Source organism: Lepus europaeus, chromosome 7 (genome assembly GCF_033115175.1).
Source record: "Lepus europaeus isolate LE1 chromosome 7, mLepTim1.pri, whole genome shotgun sequence".
Classification (NCBI taxonomy): domain Eukaryota; kingdom Metazoa; phylum Chordata; class Mammalia; order Lagomorpha; family Leporidae; genus Lepus; species Lepus europaeus.
The window spans coordinates 16,438,558-16,454,110 of NC_084833.1; the positions used below are offsets into that span (position 1 = coordinate 16,438,558).

Genomic DNA, 15,553 nt, shown 5'->3' on the forward strand with positions numbered 1-15,553 from the left:
ATCTATTCAGGAAGTAACACCTTCCTGGGGCTTGAATCACCTACAAACATATAAAAAAAAGTAGCTAATTAATCATGAGGAGATTATAGTATAAATTTCATAGTACAGAAATGCAGTCGCTATTTGAAATTCAGAGTTATAGAGAGGCAGAGAGAGAGAGAGAGAGAGAGAGAGAGAGAGAGAGAGAGAATGAGAGAATCTGCTGGTTCACTCCTCAAATGGCCACAATGGCCAGAGCTGGGCCAATCAGAAGCCAGGAGCCTGGATCTTTCTCCAGGTCTCCCATGTGGGTGCAGAGGCCCAGTAGATGGACTTGAGCCATCTACTGCTTTCCCAGGCCATAGCAGAGAGCTGGATCAGAAGTGGAGCAGCCAGGACTCAAACTGGCACTCATATGGGATGCCGGCACTGAAAGCACAATGCCAGTCCCAAGCATAAATTTCTGAAAAGAGACTGCATTCCAGTTCAATAATTTCTGGCATATTTCATAGATTGAGTATGAAAATATTCATTCCCTCAGGAAAGAGCATGTTATTAGGTAACAACTTTCAGGAAAATTTTACTGTTAGTTAATTCATACTGTTTATTCTTCAAAATTGTGTTTCATATACAATTGAACAACCGCTAATCCCTTCTAATAAAATTATAGCTTCAATATACAGGGATAAAAAATTCTTAGATATTGTTTCAGTTCATGGAAATCTAAAAAGCACTTACATGTACCCACCTTTATTTCTAAGGTTTTAAAAATACAAATTTTAGGTGAGTAGGCAGTTAGTGCAGTAGCTAAGATGTGCAAATCTCACATCAGAGAACCTAGATTGGATTCTGGTTTTGGCTTCTGACTCCAGTTTCCTGCTGATGTGTACGCTGGCAAGTAGAGATGATGGCTCAAGTAACTGGTTTCTATCACCATGTGTGGGAGGCCTAGATTGTGTTCCAAGTCCTCAGCCGCATTCATGTGGGAATCTGAGGAGTGAACAGTGGATGGGAGTGCCCTCTTGCTCTCTTTCACTCTAGCTTTCTTTCTTTGTGCTTCTCAAATAAACAAATTAAATTTTAAAAACAGAAATTTAACACAATGGAAAAGAAACAAGCAGTCTTCTGGATGAGACAGACGCTATACTATTAATTACCTTAATAAAGTACCCATTACTTGTTCAGTTATTCAACAAATATTTATGGCACCCTTACTATGCTTATTAATGAAGATAGTCCATATAAAATAATGAAAACATCCCTATCAAATGCAGTTAGCAATCCCTCCACTGAGATTTTATTCAAACATAGCAACAAATGCTGTGCATAAATCCATGTGATGGGTAATCAATTCACTTGCTTTGTGTTTTCACAGTATAAACTATCACACCTTCCCCCACCCTCCCTCAGTGTCTGCAATCCATTCTTGATTAATGCATGTTACATTACACATAGAATGGAGAAAAACATAAATTTTCCAAAGAAAACATAGCTATAGCAAATTGTAGTTTTCAAAAAGCCATGTTCATTTTCTTTTCAAAGATAAATGAACAAAGGGCTTAATTTTTTAATCACCCAAGATGAAAATTTTATACATACATGAAATTGAAGTGCAACTTCATTACATTCCCTTGTTCTGAGATTGCTTCCCAAAAAGATCCGAAAAGAATACAGTGCCCATAAAGTAAGATAGAAACATAATCAATGGATATGATTTTCAAATAGGAAGAAAAGAAATAACTGTCTTTTTTTCTCTGATTTCACAACACTCATTTTAGGAATAAACTTAAAGGAAAAAATTTTAACAAGAGGAAAATCAATATGTAGAACATGTTCACCAGTCATAAGAGCTGTAAAATACTGTAAACTGCGTGGAATGTCCAATGTTAGAGAACTGGATCAGTAAAGTATAATGCACCCCATGCAATAATGTTTAGCTTTTAACAGAGATGTTTTTGATACTTGTATAATATCACAGTTTAATATATATTATTGCTGTATATTCATACTAGTAGTAAAAATGGTCTTAAATATCTTAATGTATAAATTAATGGGCTTATACTTGATTCTTGATGCCGGAGTTGCTGAAGAAGAGATTTTAGCTTCCAATTGGGCTGGAAAAGGGGTGGTTGTATTATTTTTAAGGTCCATATAATCCTAAGATTCTATAATTATTGTATTTCCTTAAAAGAAAATCTCACCTATCACTTTGTCTGGCATATGTCCAAGCCCAGGGTCCCAGAGTGCTGTTTGTTCATCAGGAAAGAAATAAAGTTCTGAGATTAAAAATTCCAACTAACTCAGCTACTGTAAGTCTTTGTTGACTTATAAATACATCTTTGGATAATGCTGTTCTCTTGAGCTTTACAAAGAGTTTCCCCATATCCTGTTTGTAGGCAAATTCTATGAACTTTCTTAGCTGTGGCTAATTAGATCTCAAAGGTATTTCATTATTATTAGCAGATCTTGTCAATAATCCAATTATTTCACCTTACTTAACTGCACATTAGAGAACTTTTACAGCCATTCATCTTTATTTGTTAACTTCTTTGAAAGTACACAGAAACACATAGTGTATCAAATAAACAAAATGCAACAATCAATAATGATTTTGAATATTTAATAACAAATGAACTCAATATGGTGTCTGGATACTAGACATTGTATAAATTAAACAGGTGGTAACCATCTGACTTTTAAATTTTTCATAATAATAGTTTCTTCTTTATCAATCTACCTTTGGTAGCCCTCATACCATGTATATGTTGTTTTCCAATGTACATTAAGTGATGGTTATGACCCCAGTGTAACAGCAACACTTCACGTAGCAGTACTTTAAGTACTTCTTTAAAACAGTTATTTCTTAGGCAAACATTTGAATTAGAGTAGCATGGACATGATGAGAGTAATTATATTCTTGAATTAGATTGAGCTTTCTAATATATTTTTTCAGCCATTTAAATGTATTCCCTATGGAATGAGAAAGAGATAGGCACCAATATTCTCATTTTATGACACAGAAAGCTAAATCAAGGAATCAGAATATTGTCTGCCAATGCAAAAAGGAAACCATACCTCTTAAATCAGGTGTCCTTATTAGACTACGGTCTAGTATCTAATGTGATAAGACACTTTTACCCCATCACCAATTGTGAGGCATATTGAAATTCTCTACTAAATGAAGCACCTATCCATTTTTGAAATTATAATCAATTGAATCTAACAAAATTCAGAAAAAAATTTCTATATGGAACCACATTCACTAACACATGTTTGACTATGCATTCTAAAATGAAAGAAGAAATCATCCCTAACTCCAAACTCACTTCAGGGAATGTGGTCACTGCGAACAGCCTGGAGAACAACTCTCACAAACCTGAAACCATGTCACCACAGCTAGCTTTAAAGTCACATGAATATCACACTACCATGATTTTTGTGATACTAGAGGACAAGGTTTAAACGAGGCATCAAGACTAAAGAAAGATATGAACATGGAGTTGGCAGTAGTGGCATTTGTTAAAATGTCTGTTGCAGGACGGCGCCGTGGCTCAACAGGCTAATCTTCCGCCTAGTGGCGCGGCACACCGGGTTCTAGTCCCGGGAGGATGGCCCAAGTCCTTGGGCCCTGCACCCCATGGGAGACCAGGAGAAACACCTGGCTCCTGCCTTTGGATCAGCGCGGTGCACCGGCCGCAGCGCGCCTACCGCGGCGGCCATTGGAGGGTGAACCAACCTCAAAGGAAGACCTTTCTCTCTGTCTCTCTCTCACTATCCACTCTGCCTGTCAAAAATAAAAAATAAAAATAAAAAATAAAAAGTCTGTTGTAGTTTGTTGCAGCCATTTGGGGAATGAACCAGTGGATGGAATATTCTCTCTCTCTCTCTCTCTTTTTCTCTGTTTCTCTCTCCCTTTTTCCTCCCTTCCCCCCTCTTCATAACACTGCCTTTCAAATAAATATCTAAAGAGCCAATTAATATGAAAAATAAAATTATTGACTTTAGAGATAACACCATGTGTAAGACTCAGAAAAGGGAAGGATATTAAGCACATACAGAGTACTTGCTTCCTGAAACAAGCTTCCTCATCTGCATAGCCCAGCTTGAGTTGTAAATTCTGAATTCTGTTTGAGTTCTTCCCAGTATTCACATGTGAAATTCTCCAATTCCACACACAATTGTGAAGTTTATAGTTCTCAGTATTAGATTCCTTTCTTATTCAAAGATCTAGAGTGACTTTTATTTCCTTCTTTAAAGAAAGACTGAAATCAAGACTGGCTTCTATTTAATGTGCCTTGAATAACTAGAGACCCTAATATTTCCAAGTACATTAAATAAATTGTTTATAAGTTAAGAAAGGATGAGGAAAAATATCACTTTTTATCTTAGTATAATATTATGCCTTGACTTTTCAACATGACAATATTTAATACCAACCATAGTCTTTTTTTAAAAACTCTGAAATATAATATTAGATTTACAAAATTATGGTAGAGCAACTTTGATCAGAAAAGTCACCTTTTTTAGATTTTTATTTATTTACTTGAAAGTCAGAGTTACACAGAAAAAAGGGGAGGCAGAGAGAGAGAGAGAGAGAGAGAAAGAGAGAGAGAGAGAGAGAGAGAGAGAGTTTTCTTCCATCCACTGGCTGAAGCTGCGCCAATCTGAAGCCAGGAGCCAGGAGCTTCTTCCAGGTCTCCCATGTGGGTGCAGGAGCCCAAAGACTTGGGCCATCTTCCACTGGCTTCCCAGGCCACAGCAGAGAGCTGCATCAGAAGTTTAGCAGCCAGAACTCAACTAGTGCCCATATGGGATGCCAGCACTGCAGGCAGTGGCTTTACCTGCTATGCCACAGCACTGGCCACAGAAAAGATACCTTTGATGTATTATTTAAGTTAATGAAAACAGGCAGTTTACAGAGAATGGGAAAGCCGTTCTCTATTCCCAAAATATTTAACCATGACTGTGTTAAAATCCCTGTTCTGGGTGGCTTCCAAAATGGCAGAGTAAGGAGAGAGCTTACTCCTATCTAGTTTAGAGAGAAAATAGTTTTTTTTTTTAAAGTGGAGAGATGCAGTCTCAGGGAATCATTAGGGAGAAAATAGCAGAGGAAACTCTACACACAAATTAGTGGGACACAGTGGAGGGCAATGGCATCAACAACTCAGGACCCAAGAAGCCTCCACACCAGTGTTGGTGAGTGAGGTGGGACTAGACTGTAGCAGCACAAGCCACTGGAGATAAAGCTACAGGAAGGGCCTAGAGGGCTTGGAGCCCCATAGACAACAGTGTGCCTGACAAACTAGAGGAGGAAAAGAAAGGAAGGGCACATTTCTCTCTCCCCATCACCTTACCATGTAACAAGATGATAGATCAGGCACTGTTTTGGACATAAGCATAAGTAACAGCTGCACCAGCTCATGTTCATGCCCAGCAACCAGCTGATTGGAGACTCCTGTCTCTGATGAGGAGAACTAACAGGGAAGGGGCTGGGTGACTGTAAGAGGCTTGTGTGCCAGGACTGAAAAAAAAAAAAAAAACTGAGGCTGTGTGGGAGGACTCACAGTTTGGCTGGGACTTTGGGAAGTCACTGTGGGAGACTCTACACACTCAGGGTTTCCAGGCTACACAGTGAGTGACATTGCTGGGGAATCGGAGTTTACACTGAGGCCTGAACAGATCCTTTGTGTGATCGTTGGGGCAGATAGGACAAATATTATACCCACTGGGGCTCATGCTCAGGCACTGGTCTCCTTTGAGGAGAAGAGCTCAGCTGAGCAGAATAAACCTCCTTTTTGGTTTAAAGAAAAAAAAAAGAGCTTTACTGTGCCAAACCTGGATGAGTCACCTTCACCCTAGAGAACTGAACAGAACTCCCTGGCCATACCCCCCACAAGCCACTAGATATTCACTGAAAGTGGACACTTCACTTACATAAAGAGGCATGGTACAAAGATGAAAGCCACCATAGTGAAAAAATAAAAGGAAACCAATGAGTATCACCACAATTGCTGAATAACAAATACACAAATTCAAGAAACAAGAATAAGGAAGACAACATGATGCCTGCAAAAAAACACAACCATACTATATTGTGAAGACGATGAGATTGAAGAAATGACAGAAATGGAATTCAAAAAATTGATCATAAGATTACATAGACATAATAAAAAGCAACTGCAAGACATGAACTACTGAAATCCATATAGGACATGAAAGAAAATTCCTCCCATGAACTTGAGATCTTAAAGAGACATCAAAATGAAATGAAGAATTCAATAGAACAAATAAAATTGCAGTAGAAAGCCTTAACAACAGTATTTGTGAAGCAGAAAAAAAAATCCTACTTAGAAGACAAAACACAGTAAATTATACAGTCAAACCAAAAACAGGAGGAACACTAATAAAACTGTTGGGAATCTACAAGATACTATCAAACGACCCAACAAACAGGTTGTAGGAGATCCTGAAAGCCTGAAAAGAGAATAGGGATTAGAAGACCTTTTTTAATGTAATAATTAGAGAAAATTTCCCTAATTTGGAGAAAGCAAGAGACATCCAAGGACAAGAAGCACTTAGAACTCCTAATATTCATGACCATAAAGTTCTTCACCATGAAACATTGTAGTCAAACTCTCCACAGTAAAACATAGAGAAGATTCTAAAATGTGCATGAGATAAATGCCAGATTATTATCAATGAATCTCCAATTAGACTCACAGCATACTTCTCATCAGAAACCCTACAGGCTAGAAGAGAATGCAGAGATATATTCCAGGTCTTAAGAGAAAAAAAAAAAACAATCAATCCAGAATACTATACCTGCAACACTCTCATTTATGAATGAAGGCTAAATAAACATCTTCCACAGCAAACAGAAATTGAAAAAATTTGTCACCAACCTTCCAGCCTTAAAAAATATGCTTAAGGATATGCAGCACACAGAAACACAGAAACATGGTCATCACTACAAAAGAAGGTAGAAAACTTCCTAGTAAAATATCAAAGGAAATTAAAAGTAAAAAAATAGGAATAATTTTGGGAAAATGGCAGGACAAAATCATTATGTATGAATAGGTGCCTTGAATGTAAATGGCCTCAACTCTACAGTTAAATGACACAGGCTGGCTGAATGGGTTAAAAAACAAAACCCATCTATTTGCTACCTACAAGAAACACGTATCACCAACAAAGATGTATACAGACTGAAAGTGAAATGATGAAAAAATATATTCCATGTCAACAGAAACAAATAAACAGCTGGTGTAGCCATCTTAATATCAGAAAAAATAGATTTTAACACAGAAACTGTTAAAAAAGGATACTATAAATGACTAGGAGAGCAATTCAACAGAAAGATATAACTATCATAAACGTATATCCACCCAATTACAGAGCAGTTGGCTATTGAAAGGAAATGTGAAGGGGTCTAAAGGGAGACAGACTCCAATGCAATACTAATGGGGGATTTCAATGCCCTACTTTCAGGAATGGACAGAACAACCAGGCAGAAAATCATCAAGGAAACATCAGAGTTGATAGACACTATCAACCAAATTAACCTAATAGATACCTACAGAACTTTTCATCCTACAGTTGCAGAATACGTTTTCATCTCAAATGTGCATGCAATTTTCTCTAGGATGGATCACATACCATGCCATAAAGCAAATCTCAGAAAATTAAAAAAAAATCATACCCTGCATATTCTCAGACCACAATGTAATGAAGCTGAAATGCAGGAACGCAGATATCTCTAAAACTTATGCAAATACTTGGAGACAGAACAACATGCTCCTGAATCAACAGTGGGTCATTGAAAAAAATCAGAGGAGAAATCAAAATATTTCTGGAAGCAAATGAAGATGACAATGCAACATATCAAAAGTTATGGGATACAGCCAAAGCAGTGTTAAGAGTAAGGTTTATAGAAACTGCTGCCTACATCAAGAAATTGCAAAGGCACCAAATAAATGGTATATCAATGCATCTCAAGGACCTAGAAAAACTACAGAAAAAAAATTAGTAGGAGAAAAGAAATAATTAAAATTAGAAAAGAAATCAACAAAATTGAATCAAAGGAAAGAAATACAAAGGATCAACAAAACAAAGAGATTTTTTTAAATGAAAAAAAAAATGACACACCATTGGCCCAACTAACCAAAAACAAAAAAGGAGAAGACCCAAATAAATAAACTAAAAATGAAAAAGGAAATGTAGCAACAGACACCACAGAAATAAAGTGAATAATCAGAAATTACTAAAAAGAGCTATATGCAAACGAACTGGGAAACATAGAAGAAAAGGATAGATTCCTAGACACATACAACCAATCTAAATTGAGCCATGGAGACACAGAAAACCTAAACAAACCCATAACCAAGACAGAAACTGATTCAGTAATACAGGCTCTTAAAAAAAAAAAAAAAAAAAAAGCCCAGGACCAGAGGGATTCACTGTTGAATCCTACCAGACATTCAAAAGCTATTAAAAACAATTCTCAAGCTATTAAAAACAATTGAAGGGGATGGAATCCTACCAAATTCTTTATATAAAGCCAGCATCACCTTAATTCCTAAGCCTGAAAAAGATGCAGCAGAGAAAGAGAATTACAGACCAATTTCCCTGATGAACATAAACATAAAAATCCTCAATAAATTCCTGGCCAATAGAATCCAATAACACATAAGAAAGATCATGCCCAGACCAAGTGGGATTTATCTCTGCTATATAGGGATGGTTCAATAACCACAAATCAATCGATGTGAAACAGTACATTAATAAACTTAAGAACAAAAACCAAATGATTATCTCAATTGATACAGAGATATCATTTGATAAAATACAACACCCTTTTATGATGAAAATTCTAAGCAAATTGGAGAATAGAAGGATCAATCCTCAACATAATCTAGGCAATTTATCACAAACCCATGGCCAGCATCCTAGAGAATGGGTAAAAGTTGGGAGCATTCCCACTGAGCTCTGGTACCAGACAGGGATGCCCATTCACACCATTGCTGTTCAATCTTTTCCTGGAATTTTTAGCCAGAGCCGTCCAGCAAGAAAAATAAATTAAGGGATTGAATTGGGGATGGAGGAGGTTGCAATATCCTTATTTGCAGATGACATGATTCTATATATAAGGGATCCAAAAGACTCCCCCAAGAGACAATCGGAAGTCATAGGAAAATTTGGTAAAAGTAGTAGAATATAAAGTCAACACACAAAAGTCAACAGTCTTTGTATACACAGAAAATACCATGGCTGAGAAAGAACTTCTAACATCAATCCCATTCACAATAGCTACCAAAAAAAAACTCAAGTACTTCAGAATAAATTTAACCAAGGATGTCAACAATCTCAATAAGGAAAATTACAAAAACTTAAGGAAAGAAATAGGAAAATACAAAAAAATGGAAAACTATTCCATGTTCATGCGTTGGAAGAACCAATGTAATCAAAATGGCCATTCTTCTGAAATAATATACAGATTCAATGTGATACCAAAAAATACCAGACATTCTTCTCAGATCTAGAAAAAATGAAGCAGAAACACAGGATACCTCAAATAGCTGAAACGAACTTGTGCAACAAAAACAAAGTCATAGGCATCACAACACCAGATTTCAAGTCATAGTGCAAGGCAGTTATAATAAAAAAGCTGATATTGGTACAAAAATGGATGATTAGACCAATGGAACAAAATGGAGAAACCAGAAATAAATTGAAGTAACTACAACCAACTTATATTTGACCAAGGAGCTAAAACCAATTCCTGGAGCAGGGACAGTCTCTTCAAAAATCTTGCTGGGAAAACTGGATTTCTACCTGCAGATATATGAAGCAGGGACTCTATTTTACACCTTACACAAAATCCACTCAAAATGGATTATAGATCTAAATCCATGACCTGATATCATGAAATTATTAGAGAACATTGGGGATACCCTGCAATCTTTGGCACAGAAAAGATTTCTTAGAAAAGACCCCAGAGGCACAGGTGATCAAAGCGAAAATTAACAAATATGATTACATCAAGTTGAAAGTTTCTGTACTGCAAAAGGAACTCTCAGAAAAGTGAAGAGGCAATTGACAGAATGGGAGAAATTATTTGTAAACAATGCAACTGATAAAAGATTAATAATCATAATCTAAAAAAATCAAGAAACTCCACAACAACAAAACAAATATCCAAGTTAAGAGGTTGGCAACGGTCTTTTTTTTTTAAACTTTTATTTAATGAATATAAATTTCCAAAGTACAGCTTATGGATTACAATGGATTCCCCCCCCCCATAACTTCCCTCCCACCCGCAACCCTCCCCTTTCCCGCCTCCTCTCCCCTTCCATTCACATAAAGATTCGTTTTCAATTCTTTTTATATACAGAAGATCAGGTTAGTATATATTAAGTAAAGATTTCAACAGTTTGCCCTCACATAGCAACACCAAGTGAAAAATACTGTTGGAGTACTAGTTATAGCATTAAATCACAATGTACAGCACATTAAGGACAGAGATCCTACATGATATTTTTTTAAGAATTGATTAATTTTCTATGCAATTTCCAATTTAACACCAAGTTTTTTTTTTCATTTTCAATTATCTTTATATACAGAAGATCGATTCAGTATATACTAAGTAAAGGTTTCATCAGTTTGCACCCACACAGAAACACAAGGTGTAAAAATACTGTTTTAGTACTAGTTATAGCATCACTTCACATTGGACAACACATTAAGGACAGATCCCACATGAGATGTAAGTACACAGTGACTCCTGTTGTTGACTTAACAATTTGTCACTCTTTTTTATGGTGTCAGTAATCTCCCTAGGCTCTAGTCATGAGTTGCCAAGGCTATGGAAACCTTTAGGGTTCGCTGACTTCAATCTTATTTCGACAGGTTCATAGTCAAAGTGGAAGTTCTCTCCTCCCTTCAGAGAAAGGTACCTCCTTCTTTGATGGCCCCGTTCTTTCCACTGGGATCTCACTCGCAGAGATCTTTCATTCAAAGGTCTTAAACAGATATTTATCAAAAGAGTAAATTCAAATGACCAACAGACACATGAAAAAATGCTCAGATTCACCAGCTGTCAGGGATATGCAATCAAAACCACAATGAGTTTTCACTTCACCACGGTTAGAATGGCTTACATACAGAAATCAACGAACAAGAGATGCTGTCAAGGATGTGGGGAAAAGATACCTTAATCCAATGCCAGTGCAAATGCAAAGTGATAAAGCCACTATGGAAGATAGTATGGAGATACCTCAGAAATCTCGAGACCTACAATATAAACCAGCCATACCACTCCTGGGAATTTACTCAAGGGTAATGAAATCAGTAAATATAAAAGTTAATGCACGCCCGTGTTTATTGCAGATCAATTCACAATACCTAAGATATGTAATTAACCTAAAGGGCCATCAACCGAAGATTTGATTTAAAAAATCATGAGATATATACACTATGAAATACTACACAATGTTTTAAAAAATGAAATTCAGTCATTTTTTTGCTACAAAATGGGTAAATCTCGAAAACATATTAGTGAAATAAGCCAATCCCAAAGGGACAAATACCATATATTCTCCCTTGTCTGTGAGTACTATTAGAGTACCTACAAGGAAATCTGTAGAAGTGAAATTCACACTTTGAGATGGGATGACTTGAGCTGTCCCTCCGTGTCTGTTGTCGAGGAACAGCTTCTCTTGTGTGTTTGTATGTGTTTGTGCGTTTGTGTATTTTCTTCATACTATTTGTTGAACTCTTTACTTAACATAGAGTCAGCCTTTAAACACCTCCTGATCTGACTGAAAAGACCATGAGATCATTTCAGGTATGAATAGCCATGACACTTGGCAAAAAATGTTCTATAAGAAGGACCTCTGTGAGTGAGACACCAATGGAAAGAATTTGCTATCACATAGGATGTACTTTTCTCTAAAGGGAGCAGAGAATTTCCACTTTGCTTATGCCCTTTTCTACATAGAGAAGGAGTTTGTGGATTCAAAATTTCCCAAGCCTAGGCAGCTCATGTCAAGAGCCTCGGGTTATCACTGACATCATACATAAGAGTGCTGATTGTCAAATTTACAAGAGGATTCACTGTACACTAGCACTCCAAGTAGTATCTCTGTCTTTAATGAGTTGTACAATGAGAGTTAACTTAAAGACTTGTTCTCAGTTTTTTTTTTTTTTCGTATGTGTGTACGTGTGCATGAAAATTACTTAAATCTTTATTTAGTATAGATTTGGTCTTCTATGTACAAAGTTAATTGACAGTGACTCTTAATGGAGTATGGAACTGGTAATGGGAGAGGGAGGAGGAGGGGGTTAGAGGTGTGAGTGGGAGGGCAGGTATGGTGGAATAAATTACTATATCCCTAAACTGTGCTTATGATACTTGTATTCCTTAAAAAATAAATTAATTAACTAAAAAAACCCTGTCCCCAGATAGTTTAGTTTAACATAAGAATGTTCAGAAGCTACACTGTGACCTAAATGACTTAGACACATAGTCTAACTATTGGAGTAAGACAATTGATCTAGATATATAGCATAAGGTTAAACAAATTTTAGGTCCATAAGTTGGTCAGACTATATAAAATCAACCATACTCTATGTGGTATTTAACTCCATTGTAACACAAAATTAGAAAATTCATTTTCTACAGATTTTTCCTCAGCTATAACAAATGCTATGAAATTTTAAATCAATTAATTTGATCAAGACATATATTTTACCAGAATATTGCCTTTTAAAAATTTTAAATTTAAGATACCAATCTCTTGGGCAAGTTCTATTAGGAAACATTTTTTCATATGTGAGATGGGTACCATGGCTCAAAACAGGAATAGATTTTTCACATTCTCACCATTAAAAAGACAATGAAAATTTTGGGGCTGGTGTTGGGGCACAGCAGACAAAACCAAAACTTGAAATACAGCACCCATATCAGTGCATCAGTTGGAGTTGCATCTCCCCTCCTTCCAATCCAACTCGTTGCTATTCCATTTGGTAAGACAGGGAAATATGGCCCAAGTATTGAAGTTCCTACTACGCACATATGAGACTGAAATGGAGTTCCAGGCTTCTGATATCAGCCTGACCCAGATATTTGAGATATGAAACAGCAGATGGAGATTTCCTTTTTCTATCTTCCTCTAGCTCTCTCTCTCTTTCACTCTGCCTTTCAAATAAATAAAGTAAAACTTTTTGAAAGACAGGTAAATCACTATGGTTATGAATATCTTGATTAGCTTAATTGATTTTTACTATAATATATACACGGATGAAAACATCACATGGAATCACTTAAGTAATCATAAAGATTATTTGTCAATTAAAAATAAAGTGAAAGTTTATAAAGAAGGAAATTTAAAGAACTTTTTGAAAATAAACCAAAAGTTTTTTTCACCAAACATTTTTTAACACTAAAATTGTATGTATAAGATATTGATCCTTGCAGTTCTCATGGGCTCTAAAGAAAATAACACATCCCATTTGGAAAACATTAATTTATGTGGTGCCACAGAATATTATTTAACTTTTATTTAATAAATATAAATTTCCAAAGTACAGCTTTTGGACTATAGTGGCTTTTTCATCCCATAACTTCCCTCTCACCTGCAACTCTCCCATCTCCCGCTCCCTCTCCCATTCCATTCACATCAAGATCCATTTTCAATTATCTTTATATACAGAAGATTAATTTAGAATATATTAAATTAAATTTCAACAGTTTGGTGCTTCAGAATATTAGGCTAGGTAAACAAAGGGAATGCTAATACAGCTGTAGTCATGGACAGTGAGTATTTCTGATTTCTGTGAAGACTGAATATCATGCTCCGTATGTGAAATACAACCTGCTTCCAACTGTGGCTACTTTTTTACTCCAAAGTTTCCTCATAGCATTTTTCATTTCTGCATTCCTCAGAGTATAGATGAAAGGGTTCAACATGGGAGTTATGAAAGTTAAAACCACAGTTATGTATTTATCAATGGGAAGGTTCAAACTGGGCCTAGCAAATAGAAAGATACAAGGGACAAAGAATAAAATAACCACGGTGATGTGGGATGCACAGGTGTAGAGAGCTTTGCGTTTCCCTTCCAATCCATGAGTTTTAAGGGAGTATAATATGATCCCATAGGAAACTAAGAGAATGAAGAAGGTGACAGTGCAAATTGCACCTCCATTAGCTATCATACAAAGTCCAATGAGGTAGGTATCAGTGCAGGCAAGTTTCAACAAAGGATACATATCACATATGTAGTTATCAATGACATTGGGGCCACAGTAAGGAAGCTGATAAACAAAGAGAAATTGAACCAATGAGTGGAAGAACCCTACAATCCAGGCCACCAGCAGCATGAGAACACACACACGCCGATTCATGATGGTCAGGTAGTGAAGAGGTCTGCAGATGGCCACGTATCTGTCATAGGCCATCTCCACCAAAAGAATGACTTCAGCACCTGCAAATAAATGATCTAGAAAAACCTGGGTCATACATGCCTGGAAGGAAATGGTCTTCTTCTCATAGAACAAGTCCACAATCATTTTGGGAGCAATGGCTGTAGAGTAGACAGTATCGATAAAGGATAAATTAGCCAGGAACAGGTACATGGGGGATCCCAGGGACTGGCTGAACAGAATTGTCACCACGATGAGAAGATTTCCCATAACTGTCACAACATAGATGAGTAGAAACATAACAAATAGAACTTTTTGCCCCTCTGGGTTCTGTGTGAGCCCCAGAAGGATAAACTCAGTCACATTGTTCCTATTTTCCATGTATTGTTCTGAAGGTGTTGAGCTCAAGTATCAAAGCCTGCAAACAAAGACAACAATATTAAGCCTGGGAGAATCACAAGCTACATCAAAAATGTAGTGCCTTACTCAGTAACAATTCCACTCTGGAGCTTCACAGAGAGTAGCTCATTAGATATTAGGGCTTAGAGTCTCCTCCCATAACTACTCTATTCCTTTTCATAGATTTCATATTTCTATTAAAATGGTGAGACTTTGATTTCTTGCTGAGAGGTGTAAGTGGGTGGGCTAGATCTTAGAAAGGGTCTTCACTCCTCAGTAAAATGGCTTTCTCAAATGTCAGGATTATAGCATAAAAGGGTGAAACTGAGTATCATTATTTTATGTGTTATAAGCCAGGCACAGAATGACAAATATCACACGTACTTTCTTGCATTTGGGTGGCTGAAAAAAAAGTGATTGTTTTGAAATTAGAATAATGGTTTCTAGAGATCTAGAAGGGTTGGGGGAGAAGATAAATAGAGATTGAATACCAGGTACCAAAATATCATCATATAGAAACAACTTCTAGTGGTCCAGAGCACAGTGGAGTAACAACTGATATATACTGCATGAAAAGCTGAAATAGAGGATTTGGTAGGCTCCCAACAAAACAAAAAACATATAGGCTAGTTGACTGGTTTACTAGTTTATTCAATGTATTTGCATGCATATATATATAAATATGTATATTACATATATATTAAAGACTTCACTGTACTCCATAAAAAATCACAAGAATAACATGTGTATTATTTT

General features: G+C 36.4%; 1 protein-coding gene across 1 annotated transcript; it reads right to left on the bottom strand.

Annotated features, from left to right (window-relative positions):
- Window positions 1–13,825: 13,825 nt before the first annotated feature.
- LOC133763677 (olfactory receptor 4A15-like) lies at window positions 13,826–14,821 on the bottom strand. The gene has a single exon (XM_062197470.1). It carries the CDS (start codon window positions 14,777–14,779, stop codon window positions 13,826–13,828), a length of 954 nt encoding a protein of 317 aa, XP_062053454.1. The 5' UTR covers window positions 14,780–14,821.
- Between the last annotated feature and the right edge of the window lie 732 nt (window positions 14,822–15,553).

What these genes read in the sequence shown, in the direction of transcription:
- LOC133763677 (XM_062197470.1), bottom strand. Translation starts at nt 14,779, where the DNA reads ATGGAAAATAGGAACAATGTGACTGAGTTTATCCTTCTGGGGCTCACA.